The 15205-nt window shown below is 34.6% G+C and overlaps 1 protein-coding gene across 1 annotated transcript; it reads left to right on the forward strand.

The window, feature by feature from the left end:
• The first annotated feature begins 649 nt into the window (after positions 1-649).
• LOC131857951 (receptor-like protein 36) lies at positions 650-2867 on the forward strand. Its single transcript, XM_059210746.1, has 3 exons — positions 650-1261; positions 1396-1960; positions 2251-2867. Exons 1-3 carry the CDS (start codon positions 650-652, stop codon positions 2865-2867), a joined length of 1794 nt encoding a protein of 597 aa, XP_059066729.1.
• Positions 2868-15205: the final 12338 nt, after the last annotated feature.

A 15205-nucleotide genomic window follows, 5' to 3' on the forward strand; every position in this document is an offset into this window, starting at 1 on the left:
CTCGGAATTAAGAAGACAGATGATTTCAAATCTGCGTGTCTCTACTCCACACAATTTCCACAATTAATCAGGCCGTGCTTTTCACCGACTAACTTGACTTGACTTCTTTACAATCTTTTCTTATTTTATAAAATAAGGCACCTCTCACGGCAAGTGTGTCAAGTCTAGGAAAGAATATTAATAGATAATATAGTTTCAATAATTTTCATCTTATTGTCATGTTGACCCCTCAATAGTCGTCATAGTAAAAACACCATTAATAAATTTGGTACATAGCCAATCATTTTTTGTAATTAATTGGTCTATTTGCACACAACTATTGGAACATTTGTTCCATTTGTGCACCACTATTGGGACATTTGTCAACAAGTACTAGCGATTTTGAATTGACGGTTACTGAAACATCTTTAATTAGATATCAGACGACATTGTTTAAGATCTGTGAATACGTGAAGTAAGCTATGACGACTACTGATGCTCTTCCCCTAATCAGTACATACAAAACTTGTCATATTTCTATGAAAAGTCCGTGTGAGTGCAGTTGGAGCGAAATTGTTGGTACCCTTCCTTTTGAGCGTCTCCTCACATTGTTCATCCCCACTCACCTATATAATAATTACTTGCCCTCTACCAAATTATTCAAACACTCATGGCGCCCATGGTCAAGCTATTTGTGTTTACTGTTGTTATTCTCCTGTTTGTTATTTGCTTCTGCTGCAGATGTATTGAGAGGGAACAGGAAGCTCTTCTTCAATTCAAAGCCGGCCTAAACTACTCTTCTGGTTCCTTTACAAATCTGAGTGCATGGGAGAAGGGAGGAGATTGCTGCGTCTGGGACGGCATAACCTGTGATGCCGACACCCATTATGTAGTCCGTGTCGTTATTTGGCTCTTTGGTGGAGGCGTCATATCTGAGAGCTTGTGCACCCTCACTTCTCTCGCAACCATAGACCTCACTGACAATGGATTAACAGGTACTCTTCCTCACTGCTTAGGAAAACCCTCTTCTCTTACAGGACTACATTTACCTTTAAATAGTTTGAGTGGGAGCATTCCATTGTCCTTTGGAAACATGTCTTCTCTAACTCATTTGAATCTTGCTGAAAATAATCTCACAGGAAGCATTCCATCTTTCTCTAATCTCTCTTCTTTATATAGCTTAGATCTTTCTTCTAATCAACTCACAGGGAGCATTCCCTCTTCTCTTTCTAATCTCTCTTCTCTAATTTCGCTAGATCTTTCTTATAATAAGCTGACAGGAGTCAATCCCTCTTCTCTTTCCAATCTATCTTCTCTAAAGTACTTAGATCTTTCTTCCAATCACATGAGTGGATGTATCCCGAGTCCTTGGGTGATCTCCCTTCATTGGAATTCTTGGATCTGTCTTACAACCAGCTAAATGGAACTCTTCCCTTCTCATTTTCAAAGCTCTCCTCCCTTACTCGCCTCCTTGCTAAGAGAAATGCATTCAATCGAAGCATTGCTTCCTCAGCGCTACCCTCTTCACTTAAAGAACTCTCCCTCACTTTCAATGGCGGTGAGACAATTTCAGAGGCTTTCTTTCACAACCTTAGCAAATTAGAGCATCTGAGCCTATCCAATTGCATATTTAATAACAGCCCCAGCTGGATTCCTTCATTCCAGTTGCGTACCTTAGTTATGACATCATGTAAGATGGATAGTCAAATCCCATCGTGGATCTCAACACAGTTCAAACTTTATCACTTGGAGTTAGCTGACAATAATCTTGTTGGAGAAATTCCCTCTTGGCTGCAGGACATAAGCCTTCAGATCATCAATCTTACGACAAATCATCTAGAAGGTCGCCTTTTGCTAAGTACTTCAGCTTGGAAGGAAATGGCTTTCCTGGATGTGTCTAACAATGCATTATTCGGAGAGATACCATCAATTTGGTCGTCTCGGATGGAAGTGTTGTCGCTCAACAACAATTCATTAACAGGTAACATTCCCCCAAATATTACACGATTGTTTTGACCTGGAAATATTAAATTTGGCAAATAATCATTTGAATGGAAGCATCCCTCCAAGCATGGCCAATTGTTCCAACCTTAAAGTCTTGAATTTGGAGGATAATAATTTGAGAGGAATGATGCCATCTGAATTTGGCAAGCTAAGTCTGTTACAGTCACTAGTGATAAAGAATAACAAGGTGAGTGGATTATTCTCTCCCTCCATATTCTACTGTACAAGATTATATTTTTTTGGATGTGGGGGAAAATTTATTCGAAGGTCAACTTCCAAAGTCAATAGGAAATATTTCGGAGCTACGGGTGCTATCAATGAGGAAGAATAATTTTGAAGGTAGAGTTCCTACAGAAATTGTGCTGCTGAAACACCTTCAAATCTTGGACCTTTCTTCAAATTGCTTCTCAGGGCTTATTCCACATGGCATTTTCAATTTACAAGCAATCTTGGTAGAACCAAATCAGGAATTAAGCAGAGTTCCATACATCTTGCCACCGAACAACTACATGTATAAGAATGGATTGAAAATGGATTCTAAAGGCAGAGATGAAAACTATGCATATATTTTCCCCTCCATGGCATCCATAGTTCTTTCATACAATCAATTGAATGGGGCCTTTCCTTACGATTTGGGAAAGTTGAAAGGGTTGAAGCTGCTCAACCTTTCCTGGAACAATTTCAATGGTACTATTCCAAATAGTATTGTACAAATGAGTTGGTTGGAATCATTGGATTTTTCCACAAATAATATTTCTGAACAAATTCCTTCTGATCCTGGTACTTTGAGTTATTTGGGAGCTCTCAACTTTTCCAATAACAACCTTTCCGGAAGTATACCACAAGGAGGACAAATGACAACATTTACTCAATCATCATTTTGAGGCAATCCAAATTTATATGGATGCCCGCTTCCAAAGAAATGCTCTTGGCCAGAATTTGCTCTAGCTCCTCCTATTTCTACAGCTATTATTGAAGAAGAACAAAGCAAAGAAATTGTGTGGTATGGGATTGGAGTTGGAGTGTCATATGGAGCAGGTTTCGCAATAGTGGTGCTATTTATTGTATTTGAAAAGAAATGGGGGCATAAATACTTCAAGGGAGTTGACTTGGTCTTGAAATTTTGTTTCCCATGTCTTCGCAATTTGACAATATTAAAGTTTATATTTTCTATTGAGATGAGTCAATATAAATATATTATCATTTTTAAAGGATCATTCATTTCATCATTCATTTTAAGAAAATTATTCTTAAATTTATTTTGTTTATATTTGTGTGCTTTGCAAATCTTGGAATGATTGTAAGATTTTCTCACATAAATGTTAATATTTGGATTCAATAAAGAAATCATTTATCTACCATCAATGTAAATCTTTTCTAATTAATTATATTAATTGTTTCTAGATGTTGAACATTATTATAAAATAAAATTAAAAGTGTTACTTTTTTTTTTTGTTATCTTCAATTCAAATTAATTTGTAGTTCTTCTCTTTATTTGAACTTCTTCCCTTTTCTTTTTCTATTTGCATAGATGTATTGTAACAAAAGTCTATACTTGATTTCTAAACATGTTATCCATAGAAAAAAAATTTAAAATCTTTTCAATTAAAAAATGCAATGCATGGTTAAAGTTATTATAAATTTTTTTAATTATTAACGTAATTTTATCTTTAAATCGAGATCTCATAATATAGTATTATTGAATATATGACAATTCACTTACAATTATTTTATATTTATGATTTCTCATGTATCAACTCATAATTATCAAAAACTCTAGAGGTGTAGAGTAACTTAATGCTTGTGATTAATTTTTAAGCATATCAAGATGTTCATGTTTGAATTGGTGGATTTATGAATTTTTTATATGAGAATATTCATTTGTTATATTTTCTTTGATATTATTCTCCCCAATATTAAAATGGTGAGATGGTTTCTACATGTGTTAGGTTGATCAAAACCCATTTGCAATCAATAATTGGCAACCATTCTAGGACATGCAAAAAAGATATAAAATTTCTTTAGTAATTCTCAATTTCATCTTTATGTCTTTATATTGGATGTTAGTTGGTACCTTGTATTTATCTTCTTATGTGAGGTGATGATGGTTTATCATGGTTAGTGAATTCATTAATCACATTATACCCTTTTTATGAGGCGAGTAAGGGTAACCCTGGGCCAACTGGTTGTGGGGGAGTTGCTAGGAATCACAATGGTAAGCTTGTCTCAGCGGTGTCGCTCCCATTGGGCAGCCAGACAAACCACTATGATGAGGCTTGAGCGACTTGCATTGGTTTGTAGATGGCAGTTAGAGAAGGGTTTAACCATGTTTGGTTGAAAGTGATTCGATGAACACAATCAAATGCATTAGTAGACACCAGGAGCCAAGATGGAAAATTAGGCATTTGATCTAAGATTGTCATATCATGATTGCCAACTTGGATGACTTTAAAGCTTTGCACACATATTAGGAAGGAAATGCCCCCGTTGATTATATGGTAAATCTTGGGGTGGATTATGTGGAGGTTAAATGGTGGATGGAAATGGAAAGTTTCCCGAGAAACCCGTGCGAGCTGACTAGAAGGGATGTTGAATTAATCGGCCACTCATTACCAGTCCATAATGACTAAATGCCATTGGGATAATTTTTTTTTATGGAATTTTTTCACAACTCCCAATTCTTGCTATTTTAGAGGCTTCTTTTGTTTCTGGTTAGGTTTGTTGTTGAGTGTTTTGGGTGTGCTCTCTAGCTCTATCAAAATTGTGTATTTCATGGGGGGTGATAAGAATAGGATGGAACCCACCTCTTTTGAAAACTAGAAAAGGAATTATGCGGTTTGGAATGAGATTTTAGACAGAGTCCTGGTGCCATATATGGAAAGGTTGAAGGGGAAATTTCTTGGGTTTGTGCATAACCTTTACTATCAAAATTTGGGTGAGTTGTATAATACTGCAAATTCAAATTTTTGAACTCCACTTCCAAGTTCAAAGCATTAGAAACTAACTTACAAATTTAAAACCCCAACTCAATAGAGAAAGAGACAGCTGAATTCTACTTTGCTATTGATTTTCTATCAATGTGGACCAATTGTCTGCAAATTTCAATTAACACAAAATGGTCTAAGGCATATCGTGGCAATCTAAATGGTTCACCTTCAAAACCTCCACCCTAACATATTTAAACCTGGGAAATTAGATGAAATAGCTTCCATAGGTACTTATTAACTGCATAGCTTCATCTGATAGTCTTCTATTGATATTTCCCTCCAACTCATGAACCAATTTTCTTGCGAACACATCATTCACCCTTCTAAATTCTTCATGACATCTCTACAACTACAACTAAGAGTGATACTCATAAATATTCATTCCTTTGACTAGTGGTTCATGATTCAATCCTTTCCATGGTCTTATGCAAGCTAAACAATAGAAAAGATAAGAAGACATGTAGACATTTTTATTTCCAAGACAATTACTCAGGCCTTCATGAAGTCTTTTAGCAATGAGTTTTGCCCAGTCTAAATATTGCTCTCCTTCTAAAATCACTTGGATGAAAATGTATATCCAATCTTCCCATAAAAATGCCTGTTGACTACCATTCACTTTGTGCAACAGAATTAAAATATCTCTAACCTCCTTAATAAGGTGTTCTCTCATCAAAGGCTTGGGTAACCTTGAACCACCTTTTTTGGAATTTTAGAAGCTAGTTTCTAGAAATTACACTCCTATATTGGGCCTTCTTCTCAGAAAAGAAACTATAGGATGAAGTTATGGTCCAGTCTATGTATGGTTATTTTGGAGGAATCTTCATTACGACCATTATGGTCTCCTTATTCACATTCTACAGTACACCCCCATCTGTAGACCTAATACATCTATGCTTTGGATCATATATGTTCATACATTCAAGAACCAACTCTGGGCATTGCACGCTCGTGGGAAAAGCAATAGCTTCTATAAGACCTCTCTTAACAATTTTCTCCGTCATAGGGGGACTTGTAGGATTTCTAGCTCTTTCTAAAAAATCTTCTAGACCAGCTTGAGCTAAAGAAGTATCCCCAAACTCAGGCAAAGAACATGCGAGACCAGAGCTCAACCCTAATTTTGGACATGTGGGCTTCATGGCGATTATTCAAACATATACAAAATGAAGCAATTAACCCAGCTAAAAGAAATGTAGAAAATTCAACTAGCTTCCTTATGCAACAAGAAATAACAGAGATGACAGGATATTTCAGAATTCACCTTTCATGCAAATTGAATCCCTGCTAACCCTAAAGAACAGAACTAATTACCTCTCGCACTGAATTCCTTACTTGCTAATTTAAGCTTCTTAATGACGAAACAATTTATTTGAAATCTATAAATGGCTCAAAACCCAACTTCATAATCCCACTGCTTCAAAAATCAAATCCACTCATGCTGGGTTAATGTCGAAGTGACATAAAGATGACACTTGCATTAATTACAAGTCACTTTTCTCAAGGCGCTTACCATGTAATGATCACTTCCGTTTATGAAAACATTTTTAAAATTTAAGTTCCTGAGATTCCCAAAATATTCCTCCTTTTCTTAACCATTTCCCTCAATTGATTACCCACCTTTACATTTGCTTGCACCATGGGCTTTGAACTTGCGAATATTCAAACCGAGATAAAAGGTTCATCGGTTCAAGTTCACTCACCATTGAGATTCCTCCTACACACTTAAAACTTACTTCAACAAAGACTCGACACATACACACAGAATGAACTTTGAACCAATGAACTATTGAACTTACACACAAGTTCAAGTGGAAGGTTTAAAAGGAACACTTCGGCACATAAAGACCAAAATAAGAAGGATTTACGACAAAACAACACTGGGATGGCATTAATGTATTATGTTTTTTCTTGAAAAAGGGAATTATGGGAAAAATTAAATATGTGCAAAAATAGAGGTAACAACTAGCTAGCGTTTGGTGAACTTGTTTTTTTTTGTGCTCGGCTTTTTATGGAATTTTTTGGTGGTATCTTACGCATTTAGTGTATTTTGGTGGTATCTTGTATAGGATTGTTTTTCCTTGTGTTGTAAACACTTTGCATTGTCATGACTCAATTTATTTAAATATAGTCAATAGTATTCTTAAGACAAAGTTCATGGTGATAGTGGACTATAGAGATCATGTGAATTCATTACTAGTAATTATTAAAAAAGTGGAAATAACTATTTCTTGGTCATGTTTTACAAGTGGGTGGTGTGGGGTTTGTTGTATACTTGGTAATTTTCATGATTGTGAGATTTTGCAAACTCAAGAAGATAGAAAATTAGAATTATCCTAGTTGGCGGCATGGTTCTATTTTCAAACGTGACTTCCCTCATTCTTTCCATAAATTTTGTCATTTTAGCATATTCACTTAATATTGATAACAATGGCCATTTTTAACCATTTGGCACAATATTTGATGCTAAACATACATCGTGTATTACAATAAACCTCTTTGACACCTAAATACCATGTCCCTTTCCTTGTATGTCATCTTTCTACCGTAGATGCTAGTGCTTCTACAATATTATCCTTTAAATGTTTGATTATATTGAACTATGAGAATTTCTTCCCACTTTGCAAGTTTATCATTTCCTCATGCTAAAATGGTTAATGGACATTTCATTTATTAATATATAAGGATTAAATAAAGGGATGTATAAGCACATATAATTCATTGAATCAATTATTGAGGAAATGGTTAGGTTATTAAGTAATTGATCACATGTCAATTTTAGGTGACTAGTAGGATATTCTTGTGTCCTACATTTTTATTAATACCAAATTAAATAAATAGATATTTATTTAATGTTTGGAAAGGAGACAAAGAAATTAGGTAAATATATATTTAAATTTATTTACCTATAGACAATAGGAAAGAAATGATTAAGTTATTTTAGTTTAGAAAAAAGATTGGGTGACTAGAGATGAATATTGACTTTATTAATTAAATAATAGTATTATTTAATAAATAGAGATTCATTCAATTAATTATAAAGGAAATGGCCAGGCTATTAACTAATTGATAAAATGTCAATTTTAGGTGTCTAGTAGGATATTCTTGTGTCCTACATTTTTCGAATGGGCATAGATTCCTTTACACTTTTTCAATTTTTATCCATGAATCTTTTGGTAATAGTAGTGTACACATTGATTTCCTTTGAAGACCAAGTCTCCTAGTGAAAAGGATAAGGTAAAACATTGGAATATGATGAGATAAATCATTTATGGAGAAACTGCAAGTTGAATAAAATTAATAAACAAAAAGGTGAATATGATGATGATCTTGAGAGATCTTTTCAAGAAGATGCATGTAATGTTTTAATAATATCCTTGACCACGAATGCATGTAAGGAGGCATGAATGGTCAACTCTTAAAGCATATTTTTCAGAGGAATCTATATCAAGATTAGCTTCCTTGATGTACTATGATAGTTTTGATGAGGGGAAGGGATACCTCAACTAAGCCTCTTAACTCATTATTATTGGTTAGGGAAAACTCTTAACTCTTAACTAAACTTAAAAGTGTCACACATTCAGAATTGACTAACATTTTCTAGGTTTAATATGTTTCTTAATGTATGTAATCTCATGCCTCGGGGTGAAGCCATGCTGCTCTAGGGAGATGATCTTCATCAGAGTTGGTTTGAGTCTATTCACCATCAACTTGGAAATGATTTTATATATAGAATTGCATAAGGATATGGGTCTGTAATCTGCCATTGAAATTCAGTCCTACTTCTTTGGAATAAGGGCAATGTTAGTATGGCTGATCTCTTTTACAAATCTCCCCTATTTTCTAAAATCCTCCACCACTTTAAAGATTTTATCGCCCATAAAAACCCAACATTTATGGAAACATTCCATTGTAATTCCATCCAGACTGGGAGCTTTGTTTGGATGCATGTCAAACACTTCTTTTCTCACTTCCTCTTTAGAAAAAGGGCTCGACAGATATTTGTTATCCTCATTAGAGATCTCTTGCTATATAACATCCACCATCTGAGCCGATTGAATATTTTTCACTCCATTGTCATTACCAAGCAATGTTTTGAAATTATTAACTGCTATCTCTTCTATAGCCTTAAAGGAAGAATGAAATTTGCTATTTCAATCCATGACAGTCTCAATTTTGTTTCTATCACACTTTGTCTTGATCGACGCATGAAATTTTTTTGTATTTGCATCTCCTTCTTTGATCCAGAGTTCTCTGGACTTGTCTCTCTAGAATATTTCTTCTCTTAGTAAAACCTTTGCCACCTACTCCTTTAGAGCTTTTTCTTTCAGCTGGAATGTGTCATTGGTCATTCCCCTCAAAATGGTGTCCAATTTTTTTTGCAATAGTGCTTCTTCAATCCGGCTTTTTTCTTCAAAAATGTTTTTGAAACAATCTCTATTCCACCTCTTGATTTTTTCCTTCATAAACTTCATTCTTTTTACAAAGCAAAAGCTAGGGGTACCCTTGAATATAAATTACTTTCTTTCCACCACCATTCAAGATTGGAAGAAAAACTCACCATCTCTCCACCACATACTTAGGAATTTGAAGTTGCCCATCCCCTTGGGTAGGCCTTCACTCAAATTTAATTCCACAGGGAAACGATCAGAAAATGAGATTGGGAGAATGCATGCCTGCACTTGGAAGGAAGACCCCATCCAATATTCTCCAATAAAGTGCCTATCCAATCTTTCAGAAATATTTGCAAAGTTTACCCTTCTATTGATCCATGTGTATCAGCCATTTTTGGGCACAACATCCACTAAATGATTTCATTCTACAAAGTCTCTGAAATCATCCATCACCTTATTAGTCATTCTCAGACCTCCCTTTGTCTCATCCAAATCCAATAAGTCATTAAAATCCCCTGCCACAACAACCCTGTCACTCATTAAATCCTTAATCTTGTTTGTAAGAATATTCCATACCTTTGTCTTATCTACTGTTTTGGATGGACCATATAAATTGATTAATGGAAACTCTAAATTCTCCCTACTGCTGTAAACATTACAAATCATCTAATTCTCTACTTTCTCAGAGAGATTAAATTTCACACTATCTGGCTTCCATAAGATTCCTAGCCCACCTGCAGAACCATTGGCCTCTTGAAAAACTCCTTCCCAATCTCTATAGTATTTTAAAAAACATTCAGCATTGTCTATGCTAAGTTTAGTTTCCTACACCACTATGATTTCACTTGTGCTCCTACTTAACGCTCGTTTGACCAAGCATCTTTTGTCAAGAGCCGAGAGGCCCCTGACATTCCAAGTAGTTATTTTCATGTCTCACCAAGGGAGATAGATCCTCCCTTGGCATTTTTCATAAACTCAATGACACTCACTATTCCTTTCTCTTTGGATTTGTCCTCTCTCACTTGCCTATTGGTCCTTCTTCCACACACCCCTTTGGCTTTCCCTAACAGAGCATTCACAGATTGGCTGATACATATTTGATCCACATTGTCTAGTTAATCTACTAACTTGAATTCTTCTTCAAATCCCAGATCATACTCAAATTTGGTATTCGACGATCCTTTAAAGAGAGGCTTTTGCATGGAAGTATTGTCTATTCCAATAGAACTGACACACCCATTAGATCTAGGCCCCACCTCCAATCGGCCATCTTTTGAAGAATTGTCAACCTCCAACACTTGGTTCTTCAAAGAATGATCCAAAGGAAAAGCATTGATTTCTTCATTATTCAAAATTTTCATTCCATTTCCCTTGTTTGAGTTATCTTTGAATATAACGTCTTGTGACGATTGAGTTTCCATCTTTTTCCATACTTTCTTCTCCTTTTTGGGTGGGCCGCCTCTTTCTCTTCTAACAAACATTCTACAATTCACCTCTGAATGAAGCCGACTGCCACATCTAGAGAAGGGAGTAATAAACTTTTCAATCTCTACTTGTTGCCTCCATTCGCCTATAGCGGTAGAAAGAATTATCTGTGTTGGTATTCTTTGGACCGCAACAATTCACAATTTGGTGAATTTGTAAAGGTTATTTTCAATAATCTTCTCATCTATTTCCAATAGAGTGCCCAAAGGTCTTCCAATTTTTTCCAACACCACATCATCCCAATATTCAATCGGAAGGTTATACAGCCGAATCCATACCAGACTGTCATACACTGCTAAGGGAGTAGGGTCAAAATTTGGGGTCCATGGTTGTAAATAAACTGGATGGCCATTAACAAACCAATTTTCTTGATTTAAAATACGGCATCTTTTGGATTCCTGGGGAAAGACAACCACAAAAAAACCTTTTGTAATATATTCAACCAAAATGTCCTCACTCCAATTTTTGAAAAATCAGTTATTGATTTCCATTCGGGATATTTTAGGGCCAATTATCCTTGCAATAACTGCAAAATCCTCCCACAAAGATTTCTCTTCCAAGATTTCTGAACACAGATCAATAAAAAAATCACCTTTACCACCTGTAAACCCTTTTGAGACTTATCCATCCTGGTTTCCCTCCTACGATTCTTCATCTGCCTTCCCCAATATTTGCAGAGCGCTTTTTCCTTCCATTTTATTGATATTTATATTATAATATTTATATCTATATATTTTTTGATCTTCTTATACTGCTTCTCACAGTTGGCCATCAATCCTTGCCATGGTCTTATGCAAGCTAAACAATAGAAAAGATAAGAAGACATGTAGAAATTTTAATTTCCAAGATAATTACTCAAGCCTTCATGAAGTCTTTTAGCAATGAGTTTCGCTCAGTCTAATTATCACTCTCCTTCTAAAATCACTTGGATGAAAATGTCTATCAAATCTTCCCATAAATATGCATGTTGATTACCATTCGCTTTGTGCAATAGAATTAAAATATCTCTAACCTCCTTAATAAGGTGTTCTCTCGTCAAAGGATTGGGTAACCTTGAACCTTCTTTCTAGAATATTAGAAGCTATTTTCTAGCAATTACACTCCTATATTGGGCCTTCTTCTCAGAAAAGAAAGTATAGGATGAAGTTATGGTCCAGTCTGTGTATGGTTCTTTTGGAGGAATCTTCATTATGACCATTATGGTCTCCCTATTCACATTGAACAGTACACCCCCAACTGTAGACCTAATATATCTATGTTCTGGACCATATATATTCATACAATCATGAACCAACTTTGGGCATTGCATGATCGTGGAAAAAGCAACAACTTGTATAAGACCACTATTAACAATTTTCTCCATCATAGTGGGACTTGTAGGATTACTAGCTCTTTCTAAAAAATCTTCTGGACTAGCTTGAGCTAAAGAAGTATCCCCAAACTCAGCTAAAGAACATGCGAGACCAGAGCTCAACCCTAATTTTGGACATGCGGGCCTCATGGCGATGATTTAAACAGATACAAAATGAAGCAATTAACCTAGCTAAAAGAAATGCAGGAAATTCAACTAGCTTCCTCATGCAACAAGAAATAACAGAGATGACAGTTCAGAATTCACCTTTCATGCAAATTGAATCCCTGCTAACCCTAAAGAACAGAACTAATTACCTCTAGCGTTGAATTCCTTACTTGCTAATTTTAGCTTCTTAATGATGGAACAATTTATTTATAATCTATAAATGGCTCAAAACCCAACTTCATAATCACCATGCTTTAAAAATCAAATCCACTCATGCTGGGTTAATGTCAAAGTGACATAAATCTGACACTTGCATTAATTACAAGTCACTTTTCTCAAGGCACTTACCATGTAATGATCACTTCCATTTATGAAAACATTTTTAAAATTTAAGTTCCCGAGATTCCCAAAATATTCCTCCTTTTCTTAACCATTTCCCTCAATTGATTACCCACCTTTACATTTGCTTGCACCATGGGCTTTGAACTTGCGAACATTCAAACCGAGATAAAAGGTTCATCGGTTCAAGTTCACTCACCACTGAGATTCCTCGTGCACACTTAAACTTACTTCAACAAAGACTCGACACATACACACAGAATGAACTTTGAACCAATGAACTATCGACCTTCCATACAAGTTCAAGTGGAAGGTTTAAAAGGAAGACTTTGGCATATAAAGACCAAAATAAGAAGGATTTACGACGAAACAACATCGGGATGGCATTAATGTATTATGTTTTTGCTTGAAAAGGGGAATTGTGGGAAAAATTAAACATGTGCAAAAATAGAGGTAACAACTGGCTAGTGTTTGGTAAACTGTTTTTTTTTTCTTTTCTTGTGCTTAGCTTTTTATAGAATTTTTTGGTGGTATCTTACACATTTAGTGTATTTTGGTGGTATCTTGTATAGAATTGTTTAGCCTTATGTATAAAAACTGACCAATATCTTAGGGGTGAGATCCCTATCATTGTGGGAAGGAGTTATATCATCAATTGGTAAACACTTTGCAGTGTCATGACTCAATTTATTTAAATATAGTCAATAGTATTCTTAAGAAAAAGTGCATGGTGATAGTGGACTATAGAGATCATGTGAATTCATTACTAGTAACTAATAAAAAAGTGGAAATAACTATTTCTTGGTCATGTTTTACAAGTGGGTGCTGTGGGGTTTGTTGTATACTTGGTAATTTTCATGATTGTGAGATTTTGCAAACTCAAGAAGATAGAAAATTAGAATTATCCTAGTTGGCGGCATGGTTCTATTTTCAAATGCGACTTCCCTCATTCTTTCCACAAATTTTATCATTTTAGCATATTCACTTAATATTGATGACAATGTCCATTTTTAACCATTTGGCACAATATTTGATGCTAAACATACATCGTGTATTACAATAAACCTCTTTGATACCTAAATACCATGTCCCTTTCCTTGTATGTCATCTTTCTACCGTAGATGCTAGTGCTTCTACAATATTATCCTTTAAATGTTTGATTATATTGAACTATGAGAATTTCTTCCCACTTTGCAAGTTTATCATTTCCTCATGCTAAAATGGTTAATGGACATTTCATTTATTAATATATAAGGATTAAATAAAGGGATGTATAAGCACATATAATTCATTGAATCAATTATTGAGGAAATGGTTAGGTTATTAAGTAATTGATCACATGTCAATTTTAGGTGACTAGTAGGATATTCTTGTGTCCTACATTTTTCTTAATACCAAATTAAATAAATAGATATTTATTTAATGTTTGGAAAGGAGACAAAGAAATTAGGTAAATATATATTTAAATTTATTTACCTATAGACAATAGGAAAGAAATGATTAAGTTATTTCAGTTTAGAAAAAAGATTGGGTGACTAGAGATGAATATTGACTTTATTAATTAAATAATAGTATTATTTAATAAATAGAGATTCATTCAATTAATTATAAAGGAAATGGCCAGGCTATTACTAATTGATAAAATGTCAATTTTAGGTGTCTAGTAGGATATTCTTGTGTCCTACATTTTTCGAATGGGCATAGATTCCTTTACACTTTTTCAATTTTTATCCATGAATCTTTCGGTAATAGTAGTGTACACATTGATTTCCTTTGAAGATCAAGTCTCCTAGTGAAAAGGATAAGGTAAAACATTGGAATATGACGAGATAAATCATTTATGAAGAAACTGCAAGTTGAATAAAATTAATAAACAAAAAGGTGAATATGATGATGATCTTGAGAGATCTTTTCAAGAAGATGCATGTAATGTTTTAATTATATCCCTGACCACGAATGCATGTAAGGAGGCATGAATGGTCAACTCTTAAAGCACATTTTCAGATGAATCTATATCAAGATTAGCTTCCTTGATGTACTATGATAGTTTTGATGGGGGGAAGGGATACCTCAACTAAACCTCTTAACTCATTATTATTGGTTAGGGAAAACTCTTAACTCTTAACTAAACTTAAAAGTGTCACACATTCAGAATTGACTAACATTTTCTAGGTTTAATATGTTTCTTAACGTATGTAGTCATACTAAAAATACACTTTTAGGTTTAAAAGCGTTAACATTCCAAATTGACTAACATTCTTAGACTTAATACGTTGCTTAGTGTGTGTGATTTAAGATTGGCCATCTAACTCAATTATTATAATCTTTCTTCAATTCTTCAATAAATCATTATGAATGGTAGTGGAATGACGTGACTGTTAATTTGAAGGATGGTGAATGTACACAAACATATGAAAGGCAAAGAAAACCAAAAACATGAGCAACACTGAAAACAAAAACAGAAAGAAAAACCACTGGTACTACAATCTATCGAATAAGCCGCC

This window comes from Cryptomeria japonica, chromosome 8, assembly GCF_030272615.1.
Source record: "Cryptomeria japonica chromosome 8, Sugi_1.0, whole genome shotgun sequence".
NCBI classification, from domain to species: Eukaryota; Viridiplantae; Streptophyta; class Pinopsida; order Cupressales; family Cupressaceae; genus Cryptomeria; species Cryptomeria japonica.